Here is a 13,046-nt window from a genome sequence, read left to right as displayed (position 1 = left end):
AATCGTCTCCATGGAAAATCAAATCTGTACCACACAAGATATCCCTCTCCTCCCACCTGCCACACCCCGCCCCCTTGCCCCAAGGCACACAAACCATACACATTACAGACATAGCCTTACTCATACCATTTCATTCACCTCCTCTGCACGCACATCCCTCCATTCTACTCATCAAATAAAACATCACCACATAGGCACTTGACAAAATTACACCCCCTCAAAATACAAAAACCCCACAACCACCACCACAAACATTGGTTCAATAGTTCCATTCCATTCTCTCTAACAGCAGATGCCTAGAAAGAGTTTGGCAAAATAACCCATGCCCCCTCATCCCGGACACCCCTCAGACACTGCCACAACAACTCCAAAACAGTATTAGCCAAATTGTCCCACGCACTTCATGTTTGGTAGTGTTGGCTATTGGGGGTAGCAGGGGTGTCTGCCGATTCCAGAGCTTTGGAGGCGGGGGATGAGGCAAAAAGAAAGTGGAACCTGAGGCTTCGGATCCGACTCGCGCAGGAGGGACGGATCCGATGCTGTAGGGTTACAAGATGAACAGACGGCAAAAAGTTAAGTAGGGGATGGGTGGGAGTTTTAATTTGTATGAGAAGTAAGCTTGTGCCCGCACCTTCCTGCGCCAAGATAGATCAGTAACAACAATGAAACAGCCGTTGTTTCTCAAGTGCAATTTTAATTAGATTAGTTTGTTCTGTTTCTTAGCCCCTTATAGATGACGAGTGTTTCGGCATATATACTGCGCCTTTTTCAAATCCAGGCTAGTCCTTTATATGATGCTGTGGTTTCCCCTTAAAGGTACAATGTTTATATTGTCCAGTGGCTAAACAATTTCTGGGTTCAATCCCACCTCAAAATTCCAGTGCTGACGCTCCAAAGCGTTGGGTTCCCACAACATCATATAAAGGACTAGCCTGGATTTGAAAAAGGCGCAGGATACACACCGAAACATGCGTCATCCACAAGGGGCTAAGAAACAGAACAAACTAAACTAATTAAAATTGCACATGAGGAAACAACGGCTGTTTCATTGTTGTTACTGATCTATCTTGGCGCAGGAAGGTGCGGGCACAAGCTCACTTCTCATACTATTTACAGACAGAGTTGAGTGACTCATTGTCCCCGTCGTGGCCTTCACCCATGCGACAAACAATTGGCTAACACAGAAAGAACTACAAATACACAAAGAAAGTGTGACAATTACAAAGAATAAATAATACAAAGAATAAATAATACAAGTCGCGCAGGTACAAACACAAGATATCTTCACAAAAAAAGTTCCTCAAGATCTAAAAAAAAGGGGTTTTAATTTGGGCAGATTTGGCCGCGGCAAAATTAGCTCTGCTGCTTAATTGACCACGGTCAATTTGGTCGAAAACAATTGTGCCAAGGCCAAACCATATACAGCCTCCAAAACAGCCACACAATGCCAAAGCCACCCACCATTACACACATTCTGCATCCCCATCCACTGCAATATGCAGCCCCCCCCTCCTCCCCCCCCCATTGACTACTTCAACTCCAAAATACACATCAGGTAAGCCTCTCCCCTTTCCTCTTCCACTTCCCACTCCCAAACATTCCAAATCATTGGAGACCTTCCACTCCATCATCACAAACTCCTCAATGCAAAAACGAAATCTGCACACTTCCTGGATGATGCATTCCCACCTCAAGCCACATTAAATTGCATCACCACCCTCGCTCCTAACTGACGCAACATCAACTGCTGCCTCTCGCATTGTAGTATCCCCTATGCACACAAAACGCACTCAACAAATCTCACCCCTCTGTTAAAAACCATCCGTCAAACCCCACACCCCTCAAACTAATGCCCTATCACTATCCTCCCAGAATCATGGAATGCTTTGTAGTAATGTGTTGTTGCAGTTGGGTAGCGACAAACAACCTCATTAACATCAACACCATTATGCCATCGACCACACTAGATAACCTAGCCAACTCTCTGGCCCATATTCAACTGATTTGCCTCCTTCCTCACTGACCAAACACACTGTCGCCATGCCCCCTTATCGTTTAGACCCTGTCCCAGTCAAATATGGGTTTGCACTCCACTTCAAGCTATATGTTGAATCCCTTGGACAGATCGTTAGCAAACTCAATATCCAGTTCTACCAATAAGAAGGAAGCAAGCAAACCTACTAGGCAATCAAACCAACACTATTGGGAATTTGTGTTAATTTTGTGTACTGTGAAGGGTTTTTGTCACTACAAGCTAGCCCATTTCAGGTTCTGGATTTTCTTCTGTGATTAGCTATTTTCACCCTCAAATGTCCCAGGGCAGTGTAAAGGTGCAGAAGTAAGGCTCAGACAAAATGGTGGGATATGTTTGGGCAGAAACTTTTATTGATCAAGAAAGGGTTGGAAAAATGCCTCTTTATCCCTAAAACTAAAAGGGGGTTTCCCTACCTCAAAGAAAACTAGTGAAAGTGTCAGGATATCTAAAATGTACTGAGACAAATTGGGTAGCGGCCAGATTAGCACTGTCCCTAAAGGCTCAACCACCCCTCATGCAGTAAGATGGGCAGTCAACTCAACTCACAAGACCAAACAAGATTTTACATCATTTGACAGAGGCTGCTTGCCAAAAGCAATTGATTTCAACAACATCAGACACTGAAATAGTATGGAAATGGATCTCATGTTTCACCCATGACCAGTTAAGGCGGACATAACTCATCTCTACTCAGAGCTCTTTAATAACTGGAAATCAGCGCTTTGTAATAAAAATGTTAATACAAATACTAAAACGTAGTGTCTACTGCTTTGTTTCTTTGAGCGAAAAAAATGTATATACTAAACCGAGATTCGCTCTGTTGGAGGGTCTTCTGCATTTACATGGTGACAAATGATTGCGTTGAGATGGTCGAGGTCTTGTGGCCGCACGCATCAACAGCAGGAGAGTGTGTTATGCTCTGTGCTGCAAGAACAGTGATAACGAACAGGCCTCACTGCCCGTTAAGAGAATATGGCTGTGCCAAGCAAGGCTGAGTCACGGTGTCCAGCGCATTGAAAAATTCAGAAAACGTATTACAATACATCACTATAAAGTGCAGAACGGGTGTAAAGATTTTCTTTTTAAAAGTGAGGTTGTGAAATTTTCTATAAGGAGTGAGAGGGGCGGCATTTACTGTACATAACATTGTACATGTATTCAAAACAGAAAGGCGATTTCTGGAAGTTTTTGAATTAATCTAAACCATTGCCATTGCATTGGGCAACCTTCCAGGGCACCATTTTCTGTTTGTTGTCTTGTGCAGAAGTGATGTGACCTAGCAGTTCCGACTGGATTGCCATTTTAGGGTGGCATAAACCATGATTTACATATGTCCTTTCCCCTTCTGTAATGGCTTACCAGGATGAAAATCAATGGTCTGGTGGTTGCCCAGAGCACTGCCCGCAGTTAAAAGTCATTCGAAACCTTGCAGCCATCACTCTTTAGTTTTGTTTATGTATTCATACAAGTGCAATCTTTGTCCCCGACATCCAATTATCCGATCCAACAGATTGTTTTTCCAGTGTGAGACATACTGAACGCACATGTTCCCCTCTCTTTTTCCAATAGTCTTACAAAAGAAAAAATGGAATCAACACAGGACTTGATTCTTTCCAGAAGACATTGCTGCTTAAACCTCATACATTATCTTACCTGCAGCCAAAGCTTGTTGTTCAAAGCATCCCTTCCTGTGGCAATGCATTGAAATGTAGCATTCTGCCCCGCGTTTACCTCAACATCGCCCAATCTTAAGAAATGTGGTGATTTATCTGAGGAGAAAACAAAATAGGTTTATGTTATGTGCATATGCTTTCATACCGCACCAAATCACCACAATAGTACTAGGCTTGCTCATGAAAATGAGTACTGTGCCCCCACCCGAGGTATCCAGACCTTATTCTGGAGAAAAGAAAGCAAGCGAGTCAAGATGGGAGAATGGAAAAAAGAAAGAAGATGCTACAAGCAGCACTCGGGTGAGGGATGTAGCGGAGTAAGAATGTTTCATGATAGCAATGGGCAAATATCAGTGCGCATGATGACCATTACTCATTCAGAATGAGAATGCATGAAAGAATGAATTGCAGAGCAATAATTGCCCAAAATGTGGCAAACATTTTCAAGTAACTTTTATATTTAATATATAATCAACCACATGTACACAAAAGAGACTTTGGTACCATTGGCATTTCAGGAGTAGTTTTAAAGTTTATTAGTCAAAAGGCATATTTCCAGGGGTTGTTATACATGAATGTGCAAAGGTATGCTAGTGCACTTCAAGCTCATGAATTCTGTGGTGAATTGGATATTTATATGTAGATCGGGATAAATGCCAGTATATAGTCCTTCATATCCAGCATAACATACAGCAAATTTAAGAACTGAGCTTAGGGATTTTACTAGTCTTAGCTTGTTTAAGATTGGCAAGTCGGATTCCAAGATGGCGGTGCACAAGTGAGCACCGCGACCCCCGAGCTCCCGACTGCAGCTGTAAAAAAAGCACAATACCTGCCGTTTAAGCCCTCCCCAGGAGCAACAGCCTATTAACTACTGCAACGGGACTAGGTGCGACCCTGGGGACAACAGCATTTAACCCACCCCCCCCGATGTCCTACTCAGCAAGATATGCAGCACAAGCAGGCCCGTGAGACCTCTACCCCATCCACCACAGCAGCGCCGGCGCAGAGCCCAGCATTGCGCAGTGCCGGAGCCGCACCGCACATCCATATACTGTGCGAGGACCACCACGGGAGCCCCGCTGGCGGAGGAGAAGCAGCCCCAAAAAGGAGAAAGGACATGGAAGATCCCACCTCCCCTGAGCGCGGCCAGCAGACCCAGGGCCGGCCCTCCCCCACCAAGAGGGCTTCCTAAGACTGCAGCGGAGGGGCCTGTCCGCACACCATTTCACGCCTCCTTGAAGGCCTCCGCAGTAGAGTGAAGCAGCCCGCCCGTGGGGCAGGGAACCTCCGAAGTGAGACCACAGAAGCGTGGTCTCCAGGCAGAAGAGCTGTGGGGTTCCTCGGACACCCTGAAAAGCAAGGGTGCACCAATTGAACCCATGGGACAGATGTCGGACTGGGCACCCCGCAAGACAACAGAAGTGGAATGGGGGCACCCGGGCGTGGCCCAGAGTGCCACGCAGCACTCCCAGGAAGGCCGGCTACCATAAAAGCTGACCAACCCATTCCTGCTGTTCGGCAACTGTCAGAGGCCCAATGGGACTATCACGGCCCGTAGGCCTGAGGGATCAGCCCATATAAGACCCCCACTTCCTGGCTACATCGGAGGAAACACTGCAAGCCCGCAGAGTAACAGAGTGCGACAGAGGGCCCGAGCTGCACAATACAGGCCGGGAATCCTCCGCCGCAGATCAAGGCATTTTACCCAACACTCCTGGCTCAGGCAGTGTGACATAATATAGGGAGCAAGCCCCACTCTGACCAGGACACCTCTCGGGTGCTTCAGACAAAGGGCTACACAATACTGAAGGTCATCAAACTCTAAAAGGGGATCCGACCCCATACAACAGCAAACTAAGCAACCCAAATTACAGTGTTCCACAGCAACGCAGTGGGGAGTGCACCCATTATTTACCACCAGAGGAACTACAAATGATTTCAGCCCAAAGGGAAGGGCGAGACCCCAAACCCTAGCACGGGTGCCGCCCCAAAGGCAGGTCAGAATGTGCAGTGCCTTCCGGTGACCCCAGTGGGGAAAACGGGCAGCACTGCAAAACCAGACCCTCTACACTCCGCTATTGGAACCCAGCGGGGGGACGCCAGCAGCGATAAGGGGCAGAAAGCAACATGAAACACCTGGAGGAACACGCCTGAGGTCATCACCGACCCCGGATCACACCGGGGTTATAAGGGACAATCCACAGACCCGACCTCCGACAAGAAGGCCCGGTGATGTCCAGAAACAAGGAGACTCTGTCCTCCATCAAAAACCTTAAAAAACCACATGATGGAACCCTGGCACAGATATGGGCCAGGGAAGCGGATCCACCAGGGGGGTCACACCACTAGTGACTGCGCCATGGACACAGCAATGGCCTCCTCGCAGGAAGACCACGAGAGACCGGTGACACGCCTCACTCAAACGCCTCCTAGATAGTAGACAAAATCACCACATCAGGCCAAAAACAAATGGACATGTTGAGAGATCTGGCCGAAGGAATACAGGAAACAAGAAGGGACATTAACAAAATTGAGGAGAGAATGGACACTAACTAGAGGGCCATCCAAGAACTGACAGAAGACGCAAGGAAAGCAGACACCCTTTTGGAAACCCTCGCAGTGACCACCCGCAACCTCAAGCTGCAGACCGAAGGCCTGGAGAACAGGTCCAGGAGAACCAACCTTCGGGTCAAATGTCTACCTGAAGAAACGCAGGATCATGCCCTACTTCAGGTACTGAAGAGCATCTTTGGGGATCTGCTGGAGACGGAAGCAGCCGAGGAGATCCAATTTGACAGAATCCACAAGGTGGACCCGGCTCGACAGGAACCGGGGGCGAGACCGAGACATATCCTGGTGGCATTCCATAGCTACACGCCCAAGGAATGGATCTTAGCCAAAGCCAGAAAAGCAAACCAAATCACCTACAATGGGGTGGAAATATACCTATACCAAGATTTATCACAAAAAATGCTCAACAAAAGAAGGTGTATGTCCCAAGTCCTGGCGCACCCGAGGTACCATCAAGTCCGATACAGATGGTCACACCCATTCGGGCGCAGCTTTTATTGGCAAGGAAAGCAGCACAAGGTAACGACTTGTGAGCAGGGGGCTACCTTAATCGGAATAGAGGACGAAGTGCAAACATCGTTTCCCCCAACCACCAATGAACTCGACGCCCGGAAGGCCATGGGAATGGTCTACAGTGAAGTCCAAAAGGGCAAAGAAGGGAGGAAACCAAAATGCCTCCAGAAGCCCACCGACCGACAAGAACCCGGAGGGGAGGGGGGGGGGGGGGGAGAAGAGTGCCAGTTGAACCCACCCAGAAGGGGGAGGGCTGGGAAGGGGTGAAAGAACCTCTGGGGGTTGTTGACATGGGAGGAAGAAAGTTACGATAAGCACCAAAGAAGGCCCAAAAGGGCACCTTCGATGCCAAGAGGGGACCGAGGCAGACGACCCCTACCCGCGGAAACGAGAATGGCCAACGTTGATTATCTAAGGGTCTCGTTGTTAAACGTCAATGGGCTAAACTCACTTATCAAAAGAAAAAAGGGGGAAAGATTCCAGAGGAGGGAGCAACTGCATATACACACTACAAGAGAAACACATCCAAACTCGGAACACACAAAGGATAAAGATGTAGGGCTATAAGAGAATCTTTCAAGTCACGCAATCCTGCAAAAAAGGGGGCGTACTGCTAGCTCTAAAGGACGGACTGGACCTGGCAGTAAAGGGGAAGGACAGCTACACCCAGGGTAAATACCTAGCGGTAGCACTGGGGGGTGGAGGGAAGAGGCCTACACAGTGGCAACAATTTACGCTCCGAAAACAGGCCAAGACACATACATCCAAAATGCCCTCACCCGATTACAGAATCGCCCATCATACTAACAGGGGACATAAACTTTGCCTGGGATGCCACCAAGGACAGAAGCACGTTCCCCCAGGGTCCACTTTCGGCGACCCTCAAGGGACCTCAAGCTAAAACTCCAGGGCCTGGCTTTAATGGATGCATGGAGGGAGATGTATGGAGACAGGGAGGGTTACAACTTTTACTCTCACGCACACTCATTGATAGATTACACATGGCTCTCCAGACCACTACTGGTTAAGGCAATTTACCTGACACTGGGGGCGATCACAACCTCAAACCACGCTCCATTGACCCTATCCTTAGTAAGAAACTGAAGCCCCCACCCATCCTGTGGAAGAGGTGCTACCCAGCGCCGCTCTTCAAAGACATAACACTGGTCCGGGACATAGCAGAAGAAATTGAGGCCTTCGCTGAGAATAACTAGAGTGGGGACACCACTCCGCAGACCTGGTGGGATGCCCTAAAGAAACAAGAGGTAGGATTATAGCAGTAAATACTAGACGAAAGAGAACTGAGGCTGGAAGAAGCTCACTTAGAGGAGAAACTAAAAGATATAATGGCACACATGGGCACAAGGCAGACCTCGTCCATAAAAAGAATACAGGATGATCCGAGGACAATTAGACCTCAGACACACCAGAGCGGCGGAGCGCAATCTACTGCACCTTAAACAAAAGTACTACATCAAAGCTAATAAATCAGACCATCTCCTAGCCAAAATGCTTAAAAAGGAAGAAAAAGAAAACAATACTACAAATTATGCGCAATGGAGGGCCGCCAAGCACTAAAAATGAAGACAGTTTGTACAGTTCTATGCTAAGCTATACAGTTCAGAACACCCATCACCTGCACGCCAGGAAGCCTACCTAAACAAAAATCGACCTGCTACAAATCTCGGGCGAAGAGAGGGAAGAACTAGAAGGAGAAATCACAAAGGACGAGGTTAGGGCAGCAATACCTTCATTACCAATTAATAAATTCACCGGGCCTCGATGGTTTTGTGGCGGAGTGCTATAAAACCCACAAAGAAACTAATTCCCATCCTTACGAACTTATTTGACCACATCGGATCCTCCAAAAACCTACCTAAATCCATAAAAAGGGGCCAAGGTGCTACTAATTCCCCAAAAAAGGCAAAGACCCAACTGAATGCCCCATCGCATTAATTAATGTAGATGCAATAATTCACACGAAACTCTTAGCTACCAGGCTTGAAAGGATCCTCCACAGGATAGTCCAGGCCGACCAGTCCGGCTTCATTAAAGGAAGACATACCAGTGACAACGTTAGGAGAATAGCATATCTAGTTGAGAAAGCCCAAATCAGAGGAATCCCCGCTCTCCTCCTAGCAGTGGATGCAGAGACAGCATTTGACTGGGTGGAGTGGGGATTCCTCTTTGCCATGGATGACCAAGATGGGCTTCGGCCCAACTTCATGAGCAGAGTTAGAGCCAATTACCAACACTCGCTCCTCTGGCTCTCAAACTGGCTCATTTCGGACCCTGTACCCGTTGGGAGAGGCACGAAGCAGGGATGCCCGCTGTCTCCCATACTGTATACACTACACCTAGAAACCTTAGCATCCATAAGAGCAAACAACATGCTCCTGACAGTGACACAACCATAGACTTCCCTGAGGCCAGTAAACCAAGAACACACCCACTTTGGCGCAGTGGCAGGACTAAAAGTGAATGCAAACAAATCCGAGATACTCAGCCTCACTCCCTCAACCGCAGCAGAGCAGAACCTTATAAAGGCCTTCCAGTATAGATGGGTAGACATCTCTAACATACCTAGGGGTAAAGCGGACTAAATCGGTGGATGGGATGTGTCAGGCAAACTATCCACCCTCTTGGAAAAACTTAGATCTAAAATAATAGACTGGGGTCTGCTATTTATAACATGGATGGGGCGTATCAATGTCCTCAAAATGGTAGTGTTACTGCAACTCCTCTACTTTTTCACAGCACGCCTGATCCACATCCCAGCGCCCTTCTTTAAAGCTCTCTGCAAAATGACAAATCAATTCCTCTGGAACAATTAACCCCAGAGACTAGTGGCGAACTTAATGAGAAATCCAATCTTCTGAGGGGGAGTGGGAGTACCACACTTCAGAGCCTACTACATTGCTGCACAAGCAAAAGGATGATGGGGGAACATTTGGAGCTCCATGGACAGGGCTGTCGCAGGGGGGTGGTGGGCTTAGAGGGAATCCTGTGGAAGCCAAGGGAGGACAAATCCCCACAAATGTATAGTAGCTTAATCCTATCAGCAGTGGGGAAAAGCATAGGACCACACAGTTAAGAGAGCCCATATTTAAGGAAAAACCACATGATAAAGCTACCTCCTATTAGAAAAGTGGTCTTTGCTACCAATTTGAATTTAGCTGGGTTTTCACCTACTGATACCAATTTGAATTTAGCTGTGTTTTGAATTTAGCAGAGTTTTGAATTTTGCTGTGCCCTTGTGGTTGTATTGCATGCTTTTTCTCGAACTTGGTTGGCTCAGTTACTGCATTGTGCTACTCTGCCACGCTGGTCCTATCCTGACCCTCTCCTTCTCCTTCTCTCCCCACCCCCTCTCTGTACCTCACGCATGGCTCTATGTTTCTCCATTGACTATCCTTCCCTTCTCACCAAGTCTGGCAGGAAGAAGTTCAAAAATGATATCTTGGTCTCTAACCCTGGTCTCCATATCGCCGACACTTATACCAGTGCTTCCTCCAGGGGACTGTCATCGGCATCCTGTTAGTCGTTCCCTTGCCAGATCTAGGGACTCTTCATACAGTCTCTGTGCTCTCTTTCTCCTCTTCTCCCAGTAATGGTGGCACCCACTGGGAGGCCCGCCTGGCCCTCATCGACTCCTTTACGGTAATCATTAATGTCTACCTGAATGGAACAGTCTTGGTCCAAGGCCCTCAGGCCAACCTCCTCTTTGATAGATGCTTCCCACGCCGCATTAATTTCCTTTCATCTCCTGCTGTCCCCCCCCCCTCTCCCTTAGTTGGCTACCTTGCCCTCTCCTCCTTCCTCTCCTTCCCCTCTCTCCCCCTTGGGCTCCGTCTACATCTTCTACACCTCCGCAGGGCGTACCTCTGATCTGTACCCCTCCCCGGAAGTCCTTCAAGGATGGCAACCTTCTCCATATTGCCAATTTCAACTCTCGCTCAGCAGTCAAACACTCCTCTGACATCTGCCGCCTCCTGGAAGAATTGGACTTCTGTCCTCAGTCCCACCAAGACATGGTTCACGGCCAGCTCTGTCACAAGCTTTGACACTCTCCTCCCTGGCAGCTACAAGATCCTTTCCACACCCAGATCTGCACGGTCCGGAGGGGGTGCAGCCCTGATCTTCCCAGAGTGGATTCCTGCCTCTGTCATTCCTATGCAGACCACCTACTCTTTCGAATTTCTTTTCTGCAGGCTCTCTCTCACCTGGCCACTCTCTTACAGTGGCTACCATCTATTGGCAACCTGGTTAGATCACCTCCTTCCTCTGAGTGGGCGGACCTCTCCTCCTCCCTCCCAGTCTCAACCACTCAACTCCTCCTTGGTGACCTCAATATCCATCTGGATGCTCCCTGTTGTCCCTCTGGACTCTTTTGTGACCTCTGTGATTCTCTCTTTCTATTCTCCTCTCTGGCCCGACTCACTCTGCAGGGCACACGCTGGATGTTTTGATCTTCTCTGACCCACCCCATCCCTCTGACCACTCCTCTCTCCTGGAGTGATCACTCCCTCCTACCTCCCCTTCCCCCCCCCCCCATCTCTCCCTCTCTACCCCTCAGGCCAAGCAAACTCAACACTGCCACCTATCTTCTCGGTCATCTGACCCATGAAACGTGAGTCATTTGAGGCTTTTTCCACCACTTTCTCTCCCTCTCCTACTCTGCCTGACTCACATCCTGACACAGCCCTTTCCACGCTCTACTCTTCTATCTCCGATACTCTGGGCTTCAAACGGATCCTCATGACCGGGGCAAGAACATCCAAAGCCATGTCCAACTCTTGGTACGAATTAGACTTCGCTACCCTTAAAACGCGAGTCGAGTATAGGGTGGATGATAGGAAATGGAGGGCTTCTTGTACATCCTCTGACAAACTGGCCAGCCGACTACTCCACAGGCAATACCGGCTCCTTGTACGAACTAAGAAGAGAGCCCACATCCAAGCTTGCATCTCTGCGGCATCAAACAATTCGGCCGAACCCAAATCTGCAAGGAGCTGGCCAACCCTGCTGCAGTCTCTACCTCTGTCGCCTCCCAGGCCCTTTGCATGGCCCTTGCCTCTCATTTCATAGGACATCCTATCCACCCTCTCGTCCTCTCCTCTTCCCCCTTCTCCATCTGCTAACTGGCTCTCTGCAGCCGCCCTCCCTCCCCATTTCCCTTCCTCCTTTCCAGTGTTCTCCCCTGATACGGTTTCTAGAGGGGGGCGTGGCTACATGACCATGGACTAAGACGTGGTTTCTGCAGGCTCCTGCGGAACCGACCGAGATCCTACGGATATATGCATCAAAGACCTGGAGAGAGAAGTGGATTCAGAGCTACAGATACATGAATACCAGGGGAATGCAGCGACCGTAAACGCGACACTCCAAGCAGCTGTAGAAGGAAACAGCCTCAGAAGACAGCGAGACCCCGCAAGCGAGCCTCCCAAAATGGCACCTGGCTGAGAACAAAGGAGGTGCCAGGCGCTGCAACGTACGAAACCGGAGCGGTGTGCCCCCTCAATTGTCGGAGGAGCCAGGGGGCTCAGAAAGCAAACAGAGGAGCAGTGGAGGTGACGGTAGCACAGTTTAAGGCGGCCATGTGATTAAGAGCCAGCAGGGGTATGAGGCGCAGCTGACTGGAGGATAAGTTGCATACCGAACAAACCCAGAAATCAGTGAAAGCATTGCGGGCAGCGTGTATGCCGAGGAGCGGCATTAGCACACTGGGGTGAGCAGAGGGTCTTGGTGCCTGAGCGGAGCACACTGCTACAATAACAGTATATTGTAGCGTGGTCCTGGAGGTTCACAGAAGGGACCGTTATTAACGTACACTCAGTGGGAAAGCGACTGGAAGAAGACGTGCCCCGGTGCCCTATAAGATACATGGCTACCGTGTGGATGGAATCGCGCGGAGAGCCGGAGAGAATGCTAATGTGAAACTGATATCTATGCGGAGGTAGTACTCGCGTGAGTCACGGGAACACGATTCCCCTCAACACAGGCAAGCAGGCCAGGTCCATAGAGAGCAAACACAAGTTAAGCACACAGACCCTGTAAACTACAGAAAATCACTAGGAAGGAGTGAAGCATAGTCACAAAAGCTTGCTAAGAGTGGTGAATAAGAATGAGACACTCTCAGTAACAAATAAGCAACCTGGTGGCACAGCCAACTAGCACACAGACCAGTGGAGTAAGGAATTGGAGTGAGTCACACAGAGGGGAGAGGCAACGCTAGAGGAAGAGACACAGAG

At 48.8% G+C, this 13,046-nt stretch overlaps 1 protein-coding gene across 18 annotated transcripts in view; it reads right to left on the bottom strand.

The window, feature by feature from the left end:
- PTPRK (protein tyrosine phosphatase receptor type K) overlaps nt 1–13,046 on the bottom strand; it is a 1,571,968-nt gene that overhangs the window by 1,016,690 nt on the left and 542,232 nt on the right. For all 18 annotated transcript variants that reach the window (XM_069607477.1, XM_069607481.1, XM_069607480.1 and 15 more), the window contains one exon: nt 3,689–3,804. In XM_069607477.1, the coding sequence (XP_069463578.1) occupies nt 3,689–3,804 (116 nt within the window). The remainder of the gene's footprint in view (nt 1–3,688; nt 3,805–13,046) is intronic.

The sequence above is a fragment of the Ambystoma mexicanum genome, chromosome 4q, assembly GCF_040938575.1.
Source record: "Ambystoma mexicanum isolate Mex_15411 chromosome 4q, UKY_AmexF1_1, whole genome shotgun sequence".
NCBI classification, from domain to species: domain Eukaryota; kingdom Metazoa; phylum Chordata; class Amphibia; order Caudata; family Ambystomatidae; genus Ambystoma; species Ambystoma mexicanum.
This window is presented reverse-complemented; position numbering and strand designations above follow the sequence as displayed.